The following is an 18,772-nucleotide window of genomic DNA, read 5'->3' as shown; positions in this document are numbered from 1 at the left end:
ATTGAGTTTAAAATAAATCAAGTCATTGAAATGATTGTTTACGTTTGATTTTTTTTACGAGCTTAGTTTAGTTCAAACTTGACTTGAGTTTGATTTATTTAGATGTTATGGAACTCAGTTCAAGCTTGTTTGATTGTTTGAAAATTTTATAGTTTTAAACTTGTTTAAATTTGATAATTTTTTTTTTTTAAAAATTATTTGTTTACTATGTTGATGAAAATTTTATTGATGAATATGGTTCACAAATTTTGTTCATGAATAATATTCACCAATATTATTCATGAAATTCCTATTCATGAATATTAACGAGCTGAACACAACTTGTTTATTTAATTAACTTTATATGTATTGAACGAATATAAATAAATATTTATCAAATTGAACATCTGATGTAGGAGTATCTACTAGTACTATTAGTTTATATCCTTCGATATAACTATATTCCCCTTTGAGTTATGATGAGAAGAAATTGAGACTATCAATCTCTTTTTTGGATCTTGAAGAAGGATAATCGGAACTACTGACCAGGAAGATAATCAACTTGTGACCTTTTGACATGGTTGACACATTTGGATTATAACACTATAGTTCACTCAAACTGGGTCGTTAAAATTCTAAATTTGATCTTTTAACTTTTTTTATTTTAAATTTTTAGAATTAATTTTCTTTTCTAAAAATTAGTTTAGATTTTATCTTTTTAGTTTTATTATTTTTCTTTTTTTTTTTAACACTTTTTAGTTTTTTTTATTTTGTTCTTGCAATTTTTTTTTATTTCTTATGCTATTTAAACAGGGTTAGAGTTCTTGTAAAAAGAAGATTTTGAATAATATTTTCGGCCGTGTCATTTATTTTTCTATCTCCTAGTATTATTTTAAGTCAATAGATTTTAGAAGATTGATTCTGACATTTATAATCAAACCAACAGAATCAATACAATCCATAGGATAATCACTATCCTATCCAACATTAACATCAAACTTTATTCATGTAGCCTAACTGTGTTGCTCAGAGGCTTAGGCTCAAATTTTACATTCATTTAAATGAGTGTTTGAAGGTTAGCAACCCTATACCCATGTCGAATATTCATATTTATACCTGAGTTTTGTCTTAATCTAAAGCTTTGTTATCTTGTACCTTTCATTGGTTGTCGAATTGACCTAGGGTGTTCGACTTCGCCTACCAAGGTATCGATTGATTGCTTTCGTCTATTGTCATCTTTCTAATCCCTTAGGGTTGCTAAAACAAGTAATCGTCAAATGCCTTCTATAGAGTGATTTTTCAACATACTCAATTAGTAGAATACTTTTGGTCTTACTCTGCCATCCCTCTTTACCTTATACGTAAAGCTTCGAATCGTTCGGCGATCCTCTCCTCGTGTCGGGTGCGGAGGAAGTAATACATACTTAGATAATTCAAGTACACAACCACAAATTGAACCACATACAATAGTCTAACTATACTACACAAACTAACCTTCAAGTAGAGGGAAGGTTCCTCTCATTGCCTATACGTAAATATTTGCGGCTTTCGTAGAGAATATGATCGTCACTGTCGAAATATACGATCGAAGAACTTGTCGATGTTGCGGAAGTATGCATGCCTCCATCCATCTTTGAAGAAGATGACCCCGCAAAAGATCCAAAACCCCATCACAAATCCAAGAATTATGCTAATGCATTGCCCAACCAAATCAGAGTCATCCTTGTGGTACTCTTTCTCGCCGCTCTCCATTACTGTTACATTGCTCGAGCAGCTTTTGGAGATGGGCGGTCCGCACAAGTGAGGGTTGTTCATGTAAATCGATGGATCTTCTAGAGTTTGGAGTTGATGGCCGGACGGTATCTCCCCCGATAAGTTGTTGCAAGACAGATTCAAGTAACTAAGAAAAGTTAAGGAGGATAAGCTTCTGGGAATGTTGCCTGAAAGGAGATTCATTGAAAGATCAAGAGATTCAAGCGATGCAAGCCCTCCTATGCTCGAAGGAATCTTCCCGGTTAGACGATTTCTCGACAAATTCAAGTTCCCCAGCGATGCAAGATCTCCGATTCCTTCTGGAATATCTCCGGCCAAGCTGTTGCTCGAAAGATCAAGGCTGTTCACAAGATCCAGGCTTCGACCATAGTACATATCCTGTCCCTTGGAATACACATGTAAGTCTATCGGATCTGGAAGAAAGATTGTGGCCTGAGATGAAGCCATTGCGCGAAGATTGCCGATGTTAGTCGGTATGAACCCTGAGAAGTTGTTGCTTGCGAGATCCAATATCTGAAGGCTTTCGAGTTTGGCAAGCTGTGTTGGAATTTGCCCGGAGAACTTGTTCGAACGCAACCGCAAATATATCAGCCCAGGAAGATTGTCTCCTATCCAATGTGGTATGCTTCCTGTGAATCTGTTCTCCGCAAGTTCGACATAGCTCAACATGGAGCAATTCTCCAACAGCAGCAGTGGCTCGCCGGAGACACCATTGTTACTGAGCTCCAGATCGCTCAGCTCAGTCAGAAACCTGATGCTGCTTGGAATCTCGCCGGAGAAACCATTGTTGCCCAGATTCAATGCTCGAAGACCTCGCGACGACTCCCCCAAACAGTAAGGAATTGCTCCTGTAAATTTGTTGTTCGATAGCACGAGAAGCTGCAGAGATGTGGACCGGCAAAGGGAGGAGATGCTGCCTTCAAGCTCATTGTCTGAGAGAGACAATTCTTTGAGGTATGGCAATGGAGGCAAGTGCCCGGAGAAGGAATTGTTGTCGAGGTATAAGGAGCCAAGCGAAGCTGGAAGCTCGGTCGGCAATGGACCTTCCAGTAGATTGTTTCCGAGACTTAACTCCGTCAACTTTGTGAACTCGAGAGAAGCCGGCAATTCGCCGGTTATTCGGTTGCCGGAAAGGTCTACCGATATGTTGACACCCGAAGAAACATTGTGCCAAAGCCACTCAGGCAAAGGCCCTTCTATTCCACTCCCCCAGAGATCCAGCCTCCTGATCCCTGCTTGCGACTTCAACCACGCCGGAAATTGAGGCCCCACTCGAACACCGCCGAGTCCGACCTCCGTCAGTCGGAAAGGTGCCACCCAACTCCGGCGAAGCGACACCGAAAGCCGGTCGTTCCAAGAGAGCCACAAGTATTCCAAATTGGTAAGGTTGCTAAAATGAGCCTCTGAAACAACACCTCCGAAGTCATTGGCATGGAGAAACAGCTCGACCAGGCTGGTCAGCTTCGAGATCGAGCTCGGTATCGAGCCATTGAGCGAGTTGTACCGGAGATCGAGCGACTCGAGTGAGGTCAAGTCGCCGACGGCTTCAGGAACAGGTCCGGCGAAACCACTTTCGGAGAGGTCGAGGTACACCAAGCTCGTGAGGTTCCATAGCCAGTCGGGCAAGCCGGCGGCGATGCTGTTGTTGTAGAGGTCGAGCACGGCGAGGGAGGAGAGGTTGACGGTGGCGGAGGAGATCGGAATGGTGCTGAGATTGCATTCCTCCATATATAGAGCTTCGAGTCGGTTCAGCGAGTTCACCGGCGAGAACCAGTCGGAGACGTTGGCGAGGTCGAGGCCGCTGAGATCGAGGTGGGTCAGATCGGGCAGGCCGGAGAGCCAACGGAGGTGGTCGATGCGGTAGGAGCCGGGAGACAGGGACTCCGTCAGATCGACGTAGTGGAGGCTCGAGAGGTTCGCCAGCGGATCGAGCCTTCCGCCGGAGAAGGCGGTGAAGGAGAGATCGAGGTATCGGAGTTTTCGGAAGGAGAGCTCCGGGAAGCGGGCGATGGAGAAGTCGTTCCCTGCGAGGTCGAGGCGCCTCAGTTGGGTCAGCGCGAGCAGCGACGAGCTGATCGTGCGCCACCCAGTGGCCTGCAGTTCCCAGCCATGGAGATCGAGCGCCACCACACGGCCGGTGGCGTTTCTGCAGGTCACTCCCGGCCAGCTGCAGCAATCTTGGCCTTGCCACAGGGACATCGGGCTGCTGCCGCCGCCGTCGCCGGTGAGATTGAAGCTGGCTTTGAAGCCGAGGAGCGCCTCCCTCTCCGCCTTGAGGCAGCCGTCCGCCGCCGTGGCATGGCGGAGGGTGACCAGAAGGCAGAGGAGGAGAGGAAGAAGAAGAGTTGGAGGTTGCATGGTCAAAAGAACAATGTGGAATGGTTTGCAATGGGCTTTACTTCATGTACATGCAAATAACTAGTGGAAGGTGGGGTCCCTCTTGGTAGGGCAACTGTTTACTTTCCACACGGTCGGTCCCACGATCATCTATGAGGAGGTAAATCGAGAAACTACAGTTGATTTGGACGACACAGGAGATGTTATTGCCTGACTTCGCCAGGATTTGAACTCCTTATCCTCTTCTGCAACTCTGCTGACCAGCGTAACCAACTCAAATAACTATGGTCTAGGGGGTGGGGTCGGTAGGGCAACCGTTCACGATCCGATGTATGTTAGTGATTGATGAAAAATTTTTATAAAATCAAATTAGTCATCTTAGAATTTAATCGATTCAAAAAAGTCGGATACCTGAGTTATAAAAAAAATGATATAATCATTAGTGGATTTTTTTGAACATCACAATTTGATTCTCGGCTGGAGCATACATCTTCCCTATTTGGTAAAAAAAATTATGAAAATAACATGAAGGATTACCTAGGTAGATTGGATTACCAACTTAACAAAGTGATCGTGTTGCGGCTCACAATTCTAATATCTAGATCGAGCATGACACTCTACAGCGATGGATCAATGATAGAGGTTGATTGCCGGTGGTTTCAAATGGAACACTTCTTGGATTTATTTTGACGATCGATGAAAAACTTCTATGACATCGATTTAAAAAACTAGAAATATGGATTATCAAAAAAAAAAAAAATAACTCGTAAAATTAACTATTTTTACTTATATTAAAACATTATTTATTAAGTTAATTAAAAATACTTAAGCTTAATTAAGATTAAACCATAATTCTTAAAAAATTATGACATATCTAATACCAGACAAAGTAAGTTAGTAATAATTATAAATTTTTAGCAAAATTATAATAATAATATTATATCAAAATATTTTTTTTACTAATTTAGTTAAAATAATTTAAATTTAATAAAAATCATTTTGATATAATAATACTTTATTATTTTAATTTTGATGATAGGAGTATTTCCTAGATAAAAAAACTATGACCTTTTTTTATTAATTAATTATTAGGATTGATATTTTATGTGAAGATTCTTTTAGACAAAGTAGTTTGTTGACTGTGAAGTCCTAAGTTTGGTTGCTTTCCGGAGACTCGTCATTGTTTAATAATATTTTGGATTGGTGGTATATAATGTGGATCCAAAGAGAGCGAATATATTTATTTGTAATTTTTTTAAATATTAATTTAATTTTCTGATCCGATCTCATAAAAAATTTTCATTGATAACGATTTAACGTCATATCACTGTAGCTTCTCTGCGTCGTCGGCGTTCTCGCCGCTGCCGCTCCCTCGTCCGGCCACCACCGGCCACCGGACCGGCGGCGATGGATGCGCAACTCACCGGCGCCGGACTGGTGGCCGGATTCCGGCCAAAATCAGCCGGATTCTGACCGAATCGCGATCGGCGCCGGGCGCGTCGACCGCGGCCGGTCTCCGGCCGCGATTCGGCCGGAATCCGACTGATTTTCGGCTGAAAGTGGCCGTTGGGCACTGTCCTGTTTCCGGCCGGATTCCGGCCGTAATCCGGCCGGAATGTGCGCCGGCGAGTTGCGCATCCAACGGTCCGGGTCCGGTGGCCGGCGGTGATCGGACGGCGGCGCGTGGAAGTGGACGGGGGTCGGCGGTCGCGCACGGATCGCGTAGGGATGATATATATAGATTTTACATTTTGAGTACAGATTTTAAGGTAGAATTTGTATAAAAAATTAAAATAGTTTTTTTTACCTATATAATTAAAAAATTATCAAAACAATATGAACAAAAATTAAAAAAATGCTTCAATCCTTGAAAAAAGTCTCTTTTTTTTTAATAAAAATAAAAAAAAACTTCGGTCAAATATTTTATTTTAAAAATACTTTTATTTTCAATGTTGTTGTAATAACTATTATTAATGATATAACATGAAACTATTAACTAATATTATTTTTTATTTTTAGTGTTATTAAGATTAGTTGTTATAGCATTAACAATTGTTTTATAGTTGTTACAGTGAATAATAATTTTTTTATAATTTTTTATAATTATTATAGCACGTAACACTTAATATAACACTACTACTGTAGTATTATAGTAACTATTTAATAATTGTTATAATATTATTTCTTACTTCTAGTATTATTATGACTAGTTGTTACTTTATGTTGGAAATTACTATAGAAATGTATAATATGGAGGAGTTTTATTCTATAGTTGTTATAGTATCACAAGCATTGATGTTGTGAACAAATACATAGAGAGACTCTCTCTCACACATGGGTGCGCGGGAGATGTAAATCCAAGGTCCGAATTACACTTAATTGTGTGCGACAAATGTCGGACTGATATCGGCACTCGACGTATTGTCAGCTCTGTCTGGTAACGATTGATAAACATTTTATAATTCCTATAGCGTATAATAGTTATTCTATAGTTGTTATAGCGTGTAACACTTAATACAATACTGTTATATATAGTATTGTAGTGGTTACAATATTATTCTTTACTTCTAACGTTATTACGACTAGGGGTATCAATTCGGAATCGGATCATGTTGAAGCAAAAATATTATAAACAAATTCCAACTCGAACCCAACCAAAATTCAAACTCAACCCAATTCAAACTCAACCCAAAAATTATAAATTTGAATCTGAAACTCGTATAACCCAACCAATCCTAATAATCAAAAAAAATTATTTTTTACTATTTTCTTTGATAATTCTTCATTTTTATTTTAATATTTTGTCATTATCATATTAACATTCTAACTAAACATCTTAATTTTTAAAATAAATTTTTATTTAATTCTAAAAAAAATCCAGAAACTCTAAATTCAAATCAAATTGAAACTCAATTCAATCCAAAACTTCACAATTCGTTAGTTGGTTGGATTTAATTTTGATTAGCTAGCATATAACAACTACTTTATAGTTGTTGCAGCGACAACGTGTAATATTTAATACAACTATTTTAAAGTAATTTTGATCCATTTAAATGATTTTATTGAAATTTAAATAATTTTGATTAAGTTTATAAATATCAATATTTAAGATTTAACTATAACTATGTAGTAGTTATCTAAGTAACCACTACAATTATTTTATTTATTTTTTTTTGACTAACTTGATAAAGTTTAAGAAATTTTATAGTAATTTTAATTAAAGTAAAATAATTAAAATTTGGTAGTTGCCATGATAATTTGATAGTTGCTAAAATAACCTTGAAACAAATGATATTTTAAAGATAAAACATCTTATATTTTGATTTTTTTGTTTTTTAAGTAATACCTTTTTAATTTTTGTCCAAATAATATGTTATCTTTGAGCTACTTCGATTAAAGTTTTATGATTTTTTAATTGTTTCTACTAAAGCATAAGCATGTAGTTTATTTGAATTAAATTTCTTAAACGATAAATTGTAATGTAGATATTACTAAATTAATAATTAATGATGAAACGGAGTTCAGCTTCGGTTTTTGCAGATGAACCGGTGCGAATCAATTTGGTTCAGACACTGGTTTGGCTTTTCCGAATAAACCGGGTCGGCCTTCTCGTTGGAACGTTATCGGAGTCGGTTTGGGTTACGGCGGATCCGGATCTGGACTCGGCATCCGAATAAACCGGGTCGGGCTACTCGTTGGAAAGTTATCGGAGTCGGTTTGGGTTACGGCGGATCCGGATCTGGACCCGGCATCCGAATAACGCCGTTCGCTATAAGAATCATCCTCCCTTCCCCGTTCCCCGCTCGAGTGCTCTGATCCCGTCGCCTTCTCCGTTCTAGGGTTGGGTTGTCTCCGATCATGTACCGAGCTGTCGGATCTCGCTTCAATTCTCTCAAGGTTAGTCGATCCTCTCGATCACTCCTCAGTTCTGCGGCAATTCGTGTCTTGCACGTTTTCTTCCCAGATCTGGCGGTGGTATGCTGGTAATTTTCTAGTTTGATATGATTACCGGTGCGATTTTTGGGTTTATTTGTGTTGTTCTAAGAGATGTTGAGTTGATTGGCGATCTTGGCTTTTTTTGCTTGGATAGCGTCTGGAATTTATAATGTGTAAAAAATCCATCTTGAAAATTTATAAACGTACGTATAGGGATAAAATTGCACCCTTTCTCCTAGAAAAGAGTACTGTGTGTGATTCGTTGTACCTATTAAGTGTCAATCGCCTATTTAAAACTCTTGATATTTAGTTGTGAGAAAAAAAAAGAAAAAAATAGGATACAGATTTCGGAATTTAAAATTGCGCAAGAAATAATTTTTGTCAAATTCCAGTACTATTAGTTACATATAATAGTACTGGAATTTGACAAAGCAGTGTAAGACTGCCACAATAGACCCTTCCCCGGAACTCCACATCGGCTGGAGATTTGGCTGCCCTTCTTTGCCAGTACTATTAGTTACATGACAAGAAAGAACAATTCTGATAATCTTAGAGGAAAGCATGTCTGTTTCTGGATGCTTGTTGAAGAAGATCTTTGGATGTGGTGAAACGGTAGAACATTTCGTGTTAAGGAAATTAATATTTCCTCTTGAAAATTATAATGCTTGTGTCCGAGCAACAAAGAAAAAAATTGAAAAGTTTGATTGTAAAACTGTTGGTATAATGTAAAAACAATTTTACTTTCTTGGTGGCAAAAAAGGATTTTTTTTTTTGTTTTTTATTGGTATTAGCTGATTTTTATGGAGCTGCAGGTGAAATATTTTGTAATTTGATCATTGTTAAGATTATCTGTTAGAGCAAACAAGGGTAAAACTAATACTAAACTGAATCACTTAAGAACAAGATGGATCTTTGTGTTCCTTCCTTAAATGGAAATCATGTGTAGGAAGCTGTGAATTGAATTGAGTGTTAGTTCTCATTTAGAGAATTACAAAACTACTGACATTGGGAAGAATGGCAGTGGAAGATTATAAGGTAGCATCGGCAGAAAGAACTGAGTTTGCCTATTCCTTATATTTATTCTCATTAGAGGACTCTTCTCAGTGCAAACTCATGCTCCTGGATGTCAGATTATTTCAAGGGGTCCACTTGTGTTGAATATCTCTGCAATGCCATAGATCCTGTATTTATAGAGAAATAAATGGATCATACTAAGACAACTGAGGAGTTCAGTTAAAGTTGAATTGATACAATATCATATTTGTTGTTCTGACACTCTTAGTAATATGAAAGAATCAGTTAGTAGAGGATTGAGATTATCTTTTAATGCTCTTGGTTTAAATCAATTAATTATCTGATCCACACAGACTGAGGGGACATTGAAAAAGAAAGAGCCATCTGCTAGTCTTTTGACATATATAGGGTGTGCTTTCATAAACTTTTCCTTTTGGAATGTCATGATTTTTTTTACCGATTTATGTAGCCATGTGTTCAACACTTCACACTTCTCTTAATTATCAGGCCTTATCTCATTTGCTTCTTGATTGAGCTTAAATAGGCGCTTAAATAATTAGTGATGTCAAGGAGCTACGTTCTAGATTTCACTTTGCACACAGTACAATGTCAATTGAATATTTCATAGTCATATTATTTGTCAAGATCCTTTTTCATGTATAAGACTTTAAATAGCTTTTCCACTTGAGTTTCCAGACCATGACTTCTTGTTATCCAATTTCCAGATTTTTTTAGCGCGATATTTTTCAAGCTTTGATGGAGGATCAATATTCTATATCTATATCTATCTATCTATCTATCTATCTATATATATATATAGAGAGAGAGAGAGAGAAATGCTATTATGAGCGCCGGCTTCCTACGCGCCCGTGCGCGCCGACCGGCGACCTCCACTCGCTTCCGCCGTCCGTTCATCGTCGTCCGACCACCGACGACTGCCGGACCGGATCCGTTGGAACCGCAACTCGCCGGCGCACATTCCGGCATCGAATTCCGGCCGGAATTCCGGCCGAAACAAGGCAACAGTGTCTGGCGGCGATTTTGGCCGGAATCCGGCCGGATTCCGGCCGAATCGGGGCCGGAGACCGGCCGCGGTCGACGCGGCCGGCGCGTCGACCGCGGCCAGAGTCCAGCCCCGATTCGGCTGGATTCCGGCCGAAATCGCCGCCAGACACTGGCGGCCGATTTCGGCCGGAATTCGGCTGGATTCCGGCCGAATCGGGGCCGGACTCCGGCCACCGCCGGACCGCCTGCGAGTTGCGGTTCCAACGGGTCCGGTCCGGCGGCCGACGGTGGTCGGACGGCGATGAACGGGCGGCGGGAAACGGCGAAGGTCCGAGGAGAAACATTGTGCAATCGGACGGGTCACGTTTATCGCGATCACGGGCGGACGGCCGAGATCTAGGCGCTCACGGGGCGCGCACTGGGTGTCGCTCAGAATAGCAAGATTGTATATATATATATATATATATATATATATTTCTTTTCTATATTGTTTCAAGGACACTATTTGTCAATATATTGGACATCCCTGAATCAAATTAAAGCTTGGTCTGTCATCTTCCTCTCTATCAGTCAAATTTTACTGGGATCTAGGTAGCTGTTAAATTTTAAAGAATTGCCTACTCTATTATCTTTTTATCTGAGTTGGTGATGCTTTAACATTTTTCATGTGACAGCACTATTACTGTCTGATGGAACTATTGTCTGACAGCTGGTTATTCTCTGCAGCATCAAGCAGATAGTGCTAGGATTTTTGGCACTGTTAGATATGCAAGCAGTAGCATTGCGCAAAGGTCTTCTGGAGGTTTCTTGAGTTGGCTAACTGGAGGAAAGTCCAGTCAGCTTCCTCCTTTAGACTTTCCACTTCCTGGTGTTACAGTTCCTCCACCACTACCAGATTTTGTGGAGCCTGGCAAGACACAGATCACAACTCTTCCAAATGGTGCAAAAATTGCCTCCGAAACATCACCTGTATGGTTAGTCGATCCTCTTGATCAATCCTCAGTTCTGCGGCAATTCGTGTCTTGCACTTTTGCTTCCCAGGATGTTGGCGGTGGTATGCTGGCATTTTTCTAGTTTAATATAATTACCGGTGCGATTTTTGGGTTTATTTGTGTTGTTCTAAGAGATGTTGAGTTGATTGGCGATCTTGGCTTTTTTTTTGCTTGGATAGTAGTGTCTGGAATTTATAATGTGTAAAAAATCCATCTTGAAAAAATTTATAAACGTACGTATAGGGATAAAATTGCACCCTTTCTCTCCTATAAAAGAGTACTGTGTGTGATTCGTTGTACCTATTAAGTGTCAATCGTCTATTTAAAACTCTTGATATTTAGTTGTGAGAAGAAAAGAAAAAAATAGGATACAGATTTCAGAATTTAAAATTGCGCAAGAAATAATTTTGTCAAATTCCAGTACTATTAGTTACATATAATAGTACTGGAATTTGACAAAGCAAGGTAAGACTGCCACAATAGACCCTTCCCCGGAACTCCACATCGGCTGGAGGTTTGTGCACCGGGCTGTCTGTTTTTCCAGTACTATTAGTTACATCACAAGAAAGAACAATTCTGATAATCTTAGAGGAAAGCATGTCTGTTTCTGGATGCTTGTTGAAGAAGATCTTTGGATGTGGTGAAACGGTAGCACATTTCGTGTTAAGGAAATTAATGTTTCCCCTTGTGTTAGCAACAAAGAAAAAAATTCAAAAGTTTGAAATTAATATTTTGCCTTGGTGGCTTTTTTTTTATTGGTATTAGCTGATTTTTATGGAGCTGCAGGTGAATATTTTGTAATTTGATCATTGTTAAGATTATCTGTTAGAGAAAACAAGGGTAAAACTAATAGTAAGCTGAATCACTTAAAAAAAATTGAAAAGTTTGATTGTAAAACTGTTGGTATAATGTAAAAACAATTTTGCTTTCTTGGTGGCAAAAAAGGATTTTTTTTTTTTTGTTTTTTATTGGTATTAGCTGATTTTTATGGAGCTGCAGGTGAAATATTTTGTAATTTGATCATTGTTAAGATTATCTGTTAGAGCAAACAAGGGTAAAACTAATAGTAAACTGAATCACTTAAGAACAAGATGGATCTTTGTGTTCCTTCCTTAAATGGAAATCATGTGTAGGAAGCTGTGAATTGAATTGAGTGTTAGTTCTCATTTAGAGAATTACAAAACTACTGACATTGGGAAGAATGGCAGTGGAAGATTATAAGGTAGCATCGGCAGAAAGAACTGAGTTTGCCTATTCCTTAGATTTATTCTCATTAGAGGACTCTTCTCAGTGCAAACTCATGCTCCTGGATGTCAGATTATTTCAAGGGGTCCACTTGTGTTGAATATCTCTGCAATGCCATAGATCCTGTATTTATAGAGAAATAAATGGATCATACTAAGACAACTGAGGAGTTCAGTTAAAGTTGAATTGATACAATATCATATTTGTTGTTCTGACACTCTTAGTAATATGAAAGAATCAGTTAGTAGAGGATTGAGATTATCTTTTAATGCTCTTGGTTTTCTTGGTTTAAATCAATTAATTATCTGATCCACACAGACTGAGGGGACATTGAAAAAGAAAGAGCCATCTGCTAGTCTTTTGACATATATAGCGTGTGCTTTCATAAACTTTTCGGTTCAACACTTCACACTTCTCTTAATTATCAGGCCTTATCTCATTTGCTTCTTGATTGAGCTTAAATAGGCGCTTAAATAATTAGTGATGTCAAGGAGCTACGTTCTAGATTTCACTTTGCACACAGTACTATGTCAATTGAAAATTTCATAGTCATATTATTTGTCAACATCCTTTTTCATGTATAAGACTTTAAATAGCTTTTCCACTTGAGTTTCCAGACCATGACTTCTTGTTATCCAATTTCCAGATTTTGTTAGCGAGATATTTTTCAAGCTTTGATGGAGGATCAATATTCTATATCTATCTATCTATCTATATATATATATATATATATATATATATATATATTTCTTTTCTATATTATTTCAAGGACACTATTTGTCAATATATTGGACATCCCCGAATCAAATTAAAGCTTGGTCTGTCATCTTCCTCTCTATCAGTCAAATTTTACTGGGATCTAGGTAGCTGTTAAATTTTAAAGAATTGCCTACTCTATTATCTTTTTATCTGAGTTGGTGATGCTTTAACATTTTTCATGTGACAGCACTATTACTGTCTGATGGAACTATTGTCTGACAGCTGGTTATTCTCTGCAGCATCAAGCAGATAGTGCTAGGATTTTTGGCACTGTTAGATATGCAAGCAGTAGCATTGCGCAAAGGTCTTCTGGAGGTTTCTTGAGTTGGCTAACTGGAGGAAAGTCCAGTCAGCTTCCTCCTTTAGACTTTCCACTTCCTGGTGTTACAGTTCCTCCACCACTACCAGATTTTGTGGAGCCTGGCAAGACACAGATCACAACTCTTCCAAATGGTGCAAAAATTGCCTCCGAAACATCACCTGTATGATTTTAGCTAACGCTACAACTTTATGCTTTATGCTTAATGCCCAAATGTAATCGTAATTGAATACATTTGTTCAGAGCCCAATTGCTTCCATAGGATTGTATGTTGACTGTGGTTCAGTATATGAAACACCATCTTCATTTGGGGCCACACATTTGCTAGAACGAATGGCATTCAAGACCACAAGAAATAGGAGCCAATTGAGATTGGTCCGTGAAGTAGAAGCCATAGGTGGGAGTGTTGCGGCATCAGGTACACGTGAACAGATGGGTTACACTTATGATGCTCTGAAAACATATGTGCCAGAGATGGTTGAAGTGCTTATTGACAGTGTCAAGAATCCTGTTTTTCTTGATTGGGAAGTTAGCGAACAGGTGTGCCCAAGTATTTTTCTTTAATTTCTTACAAGTTTGATTGTAAATCAGCCTTCAATTGCAGCTTAAGAAACTGAAGACAGAGCTAGGAGAACTCTCTAGCAATCCTCATGGCTTGCTTTTGGAGGCTGTTCATTCAGCAGGATATTCAGGTGGCTTGGCAAATCCTTTAATTGCTCCAGAGTCTGCAGTAGATCGATTAAACGGAACAATATTGGAGGAGTTTGTTGCTGTAAGATAGTTTATCCCTTAAGTTGCTCCAATTTTCCCCTGCCAAAATGGAGATGATTGACTTGAGGGTCAATGCGATAATTGCAGGAGAACTATACTGCTCCTAGGATTGTACTTGCAGCCTCAGGCGTGGAACATGAGGAATTTGTATCAATTGCTGAACCACTTCTATCAGATCTTCCTAAAGTGCCTCGCCCAGAAGAGCCAAAATCTATCTATATAGGAGGAGAATATAGATGCCAATCAGTTTCACCGGTGAGTATTACATTCGGCCACTTTATTTGTTGAATTTCATCTTGCGTTCCAATTGTCTATTCTTTTTCTTTCTTAAACTTTTTTACTGGAAACAGAAAACACATATTGCACTTGCATTTGAGGTTCCTGGAGGTTGGCACAAAGAAAAGGAAGCAATGGCAGTGACAGTACTTCAGGTTGAAGATTAAATTCAACCTATAACTTTCTTTTTGTGTGTGGTGGTGGGATCAATATGCTATACTGGTGTATCTATATTGTGGTTATACTTACTATTCTATTCACAATGATTTTTAATGCTCCAGATACTTTTGGGTGGTGGCGGTTCATTCTCTGCTGGTGGACCAGGAAAGGGGATGCAATCTCGTTTATGTATGTGACCAAAATCCTTTCTTGCATACTTATCTGTGTGTTGCTCTTCTGGGATTAAGGTTTATTGATTCTGGAACATACCTTTCTTGGTAGCATGACCATTTGTGAAACCATTAACTTTTAATTTTTTTATGAGTTGTCTTCTTTATTTTGAAAATTCTATTTTTTATGTGCAGATATCAATGCCTTAAGTCAGTTCCCACAGTTGGAATCATTCTCAGCTTTCAACAGTATATACAATCATACGGGCCTCTTTGGAATCCAAGCAACCAGTGTATGCTATTCTAGCCTCCATATGATTCTAGGCTTTATTCTCTTCTCATGAATTTTGTCAAACCATTAGCATCTTCTGTGGAAATTTTCAGCTAATGTATGCACATTTAGTTCCACATGTTACTTTGAAAATAGCATTTGCAATTTTTATTCTTTAAGCTCTACTAGCAATGAAGTTGACAAATGTGTGTACATTTAGTTCCACATGTTACTTTGAAAATAGCATTTGCAATTTTTATTCTTTAAGCTCTGTTAGCAATGAAGTTGACAATGGAGGACTACCACCATTCATATTCTGCATAAAGGATGTAAAGGACTCTAGGTTTCTTAGTCTAATGGCACTGGTTGTCGTGCATATGATCTTCTTAACCATATATGGTAATGCAAAACTTGAGATTTGCACCAGCTGATTATCACAACATCCCTATTCTAGTAGTTGTACATAATGCTGGTAATATGATGGGGAGGTGCTGAAAACTATCCTTGTACCCTAGGTCAAGTTATTTGAAAATTTATATAGATTTGTATTACTCAAATTAGATGAATTTGAAGTAAAATGTCTTACAATAGAATGGTAGAAAATGTATACCTCTGTATGATATATGCTTAAAAATAAACGACGAACACAAGTTTTCAACTGCTGCTACATTAGACATCTATGCACTTGTCTGGGATGCCATCACAGAGATCTCCCCTTTGTATCTAGTCATAGTTTCTACCAAGTTTCTTTTTATGTACCTTTAACTTGGGTGGTGAGTTTGTTAATCTTTTGTTAATCGTAAACTGTCAAGTCTTTGCTATAGATGCATCTGTCAGTATATTTAATAAATTTTCTAACTGAATATCCATTTTGAAAAATCAGCAATCTACATTGCAAAAAATTGCAAACAAAAGTCCAAATCTTCCATTTTGTTTCACTATATACATGACCCGCTACTGTTGTAACTCATCTTGATCAGGGGCCAGAGTTTGTTTCTAAAGCTGTTGATTTGGCAGCGCGAGAGCTGCTTGCGGCTGCAACTCCTGGTCAAGGTTTGCTATTATCTTAAACTCGTGAACTGATAGTTCTACCATGTTTATTTGCCTAACATGTTTGGTTTTCGCTCTGGCAGTTGAGCAGGCACAGCTTGACCGTGCTAAGGAGTCAACCAAGTCGGCGATTCTGATGAATCTGGAATCCAAAGTACTAATCCTTAAAGTTCTCCATTTATTAGCTTCTCTCTTTTCATTACAGTGGCAATACTTATTTATACATATGACAGAAACTGGCATCAGAAGATATTGGAAGACAGATTCTCACATATGGTGAAAGGTAGGTTCTTATACTTTGAAATCAAATGCAAATGAACAGACAAACACATAAATGACAGGAGAAAGAATTGGAAATCACTCACTGACTGCAAGCTGTGTACCAAATATCTGTCTGAATGCAGAATAAAATTGGAACCTTTTCCTTGATTATTCATGTGTTTCAATTTCAATAAAAATTCATATTGAAGCAAGTTCATTTCCTTCCATATGATTAAATAGAACCAACACAGAGTTACCAGTCAATCATTCAAGTGTACGCATGGTAAAGGAATAAAAAAGATAAAACATATTCTTGTAGGCATCTCACCTTGTTTGCTGTCTATGCTCGCATATACAGATGATCCATAGAGAATAGAGAGCACTTTTCCATTTGAAATGAGGCATTTTTATTAATTATTATTTCAAGGGCATGATTATTTTGCGATAATTATTCTGTGGAAGGCTTCAAACAACTTCACCCAAATAATTGGAATTGGAATGCAATGGTAGCTAAAGCTTATCTGATAAAATAGGGTGAAGTTCTTTAGGAGATAACAGGAAGAATATCGAAAAAGCAATGGAGCCCTACTTGATAGTTCCGTTTGAACTCTAAACCCGCTTTGGTAGACTTCAAAGTTAAGAGCTAGTGAAGATCTTATTAATTGCTTTTGATATAGTCTTGATTATTTTCAATGGATGGATAAAATTCAAGTAGTAGTTATGCTAAACAGTTAGGACAAACATAACTGAGGACAATTTGTACATGTTCTCTCTGAATTCTTGTCGAACTTTAGTATCGATTTACCGCTGCTCAATTTGTAGATTCTAATCATTCTTCATGCAACTGATCAGCTTAGCTTTGGTGATGTTGCAGGAAACCAGTTGAGCATTTCCTTAAAGCCATAGACCAACTCACTTTAAAAGATATTGCTTCTCTTGCTGAAAAGATTATTTCATCACCACTTACATTGGCATCATGGGGAAATGGTAAATCTCAAACTCCATTTATGATGAAAAAAAAATTATGGTTCATTATTTTGTTTGATCTCAAATATTTTGATAATTCTATTTGCAGTCATCCATGTCCCCAGCTACGAGTCTGTTAGCAGAAAATTCCACACAAAATGAAGCCTTTGGGGCTCAGTTTGTATATTTGTTTTTTCCCTCGACATATTTTATGATTATTTGGTGTTGCTCAATAATTATCAGAGGTGCTGAAAGCAAACAAGTATGATTGTCGGCCACGAATTTAATTTCAACAAATAACTTGAGCAATTGTAGTTGGAATGCTCTTTTCTACATCCAATTTGGATGGGAAAAAATTAAGATTTTTGTGGCAATCCAATGTTGGATCCAGTTGGCTTAATAGTATCAAATAAATTTTAACTTTGAATTTTAAGGTTGAAGCTATCAGAATCTAAATCTGTTACATGTAATAGAATGAAACTGGTTGATGCTTCTATTGTATATATATGTGTTTTTTTGCTTTTTGATAATTCAATGTTTAGATTTTGTCTGATTAATTTGTTTAGAGAGAGAGAGAGAGAGATATATTGTGTGCTTTCCTGTGTAGGACATCTGTTCTTTTCTGTAAAAAGGTGGAATCCGCCACCTTAGCGATCTCATACGGTCGGTCCCACGACCATCTGTGAGGAGGTAAATCGAGAAAAGGTTGCAGTTGATCACGATGTAGGAAACTGGTATTACCTGGCTTTGTCAGGATTCGAACCCTTGTCCTTGTAGTTTGACATCGTTCCAACTCAGCTATTCTCGATTGGGTGGGTGGGATGTCTGAATTACTTTTGAGCGTCTCGACTCGTTTTAATGTACACTCAGTCGCTGACAATACACACACGGGAAGGTATATAGCATATCAGTTTCTGTGTGTTTTTCCATGTGCTACACCTGTCCACAACTGAGTGGGTGGGGCATTTGGATCACTTTCGGACATCTCGACTTGCTTTGACATGTACTTAGTCGCAGATGTCGATTTATAATTAGAATGATACATAATTTCGATATAATTAGTACGATACAAAATTTTGAATCATATCATAATTTCGATTTATAATTAGAATGATACATATGTCGATATTATTTTAATATTTTTAAATATAAAATATATTAATTAAAAATATTTTTTAAAATAAAAATTTTAACTTAAATATTAAAAAATAAAAATAATAAAATAATTTTTTTTATAAAAAATGATAAAATTGTGATGTCTTACAAATCCATGGATGTTGTCATGTCTCGGGAGGTCACTGCCCTTGCACCCCTTGAGAGGATGCCCCTACGTAGGTTATTGCAAGACCACGACACTCCCAGAAGTTGCCTTAGGATTGCAACACCCTTGCACCCCTATAGAAATTGTCACGACACCCCCGCGGAAATCGACGCCCCCCATGAAGGTTGAAGCCTCCACGGAGAGGTTTCCTCGAGATTGCAACGCCCT

General features: G+C 38.1%; 2 protein-coding genes across 3 annotated transcripts; one reads left to right on the top strand and one right to left on the bottom strand.

Annotated features, from left to right (window-relative positions):
• Nucleotides 1-1,382: 1,382 nt before the first annotated feature.
• LOC141844498 (receptor-like protein EIX2) lies at nucleotides 1,383-4,104 on the bottom strand. The gene has a single exon (XM_074732532.1). It carries the CDS (start codon nucleotides 3,949-3,951, stop codon nucleotides 1,546-1,548), a length of 2,406 nt encoding a protein of 801 aa, XP_074588633.1. The 5' UTR covers nucleotides 3,952-4,104; the 3' UTR covers nucleotides 1,383-1,545.
• A 3,792-nt stretch (nucleotides 4,105-7,896) lies between these two features.
• On the top strand, nucleotides 7,897-17,771 carry LOC141844221 (mitochondrial-processing peptidase subunit alpha-like). Of its 2 annotated transcripts, XM_074732251.1 has the most exons (13): nucleotides 7,897-7,986; nucleotides 10,771-11,013; nucleotides 13,603-13,899; nucleotides 13,964-14,131; nucleotides 14,218-14,385; nucleotides 14,481-14,561; nucleotides 14,688-14,754; nucleotides 14,931-15,028; nucleotides 15,987-16,059; nucleotides 16,140-16,210; nucleotides 16,290-16,339; nucleotides 17,192-17,304; nucleotides 17,393-17,771. In XM_074732251.1, exons 1-13 carry the CDS (start codon nucleotides 7,948-7,950, stop codon nucleotides 17,443-17,445), a joined length of 1,521 nt encoding a protein of 506 aa, XP_074588352.1. In that variant the 5' UTR covers nucleotides 7,897-7,947; the 3' UTR covers nucleotides 17,446-17,771. The 2 variants fall into 2 exon arrangements, with proteins under 2 accessions (XP_074588352.1, XP_074588351.1); XM_074732250.1 differs by lacking the exons at nucleotides 7,897-7,986; nucleotides 10,771-11,013 and adding an exon at nucleotides 13,275-13,522.
• The last annotated feature ends 1,001 nt before the right edge of the window (nucleotides 17,772-18,772 follow it).

Source organism: Curcuma longa, chromosome 13 (genome assembly GCF_044706935.1).
Source record: "Curcuma longa cultivar G26 ecotype Majalengka, Jawa Barat chromosome 13, ITB_CL_G26_1.1, whole genome shotgun sequence".
NCBI classification, from domain to species: domain Eukaryota; kingdom Viridiplantae; phylum Streptophyta; class Magnoliopsida; order Zingiberales; family Zingiberaceae; genus Curcuma; species Curcuma longa.
The sequence above is the reverse complement of the archived record's forward strand: the minus strand, read 5'-3'. Positions and strand labels throughout refer to the sequence as shown.

Bases quoted from the DNA above. Each gene is read 5' to 3' on its own strand.
- LOC141844498 (XM_074732532.1), bottom strand. From the start codon at position 3,951: ATGTCCCTGTGGCAAGGCCAAGATTGCTGCAGCTGGCCGGGAGTGACC.
- LOC141844221 (XM_074732251.1), top strand. From the start codon at position 7,948: ATGTACCGAGCTGTCGGATCTCGCTTCAATTCTCTCAAG. The intron at 15,029-15,986 runs GTATGCTATTCT...CATCTTGATCAG, and splicing joins TTGGAATCCAAGCAACCAGT to GGGCCAGAGTTTGTTTCTAA. The intron at 16,060-16,139 runs GTTTGCTATTAT...TCGCTCTGGCAG, and splicing joins GGCTGCAACTCCTGGTCAAG to TTGAGCAGGCACAGCTTGAC.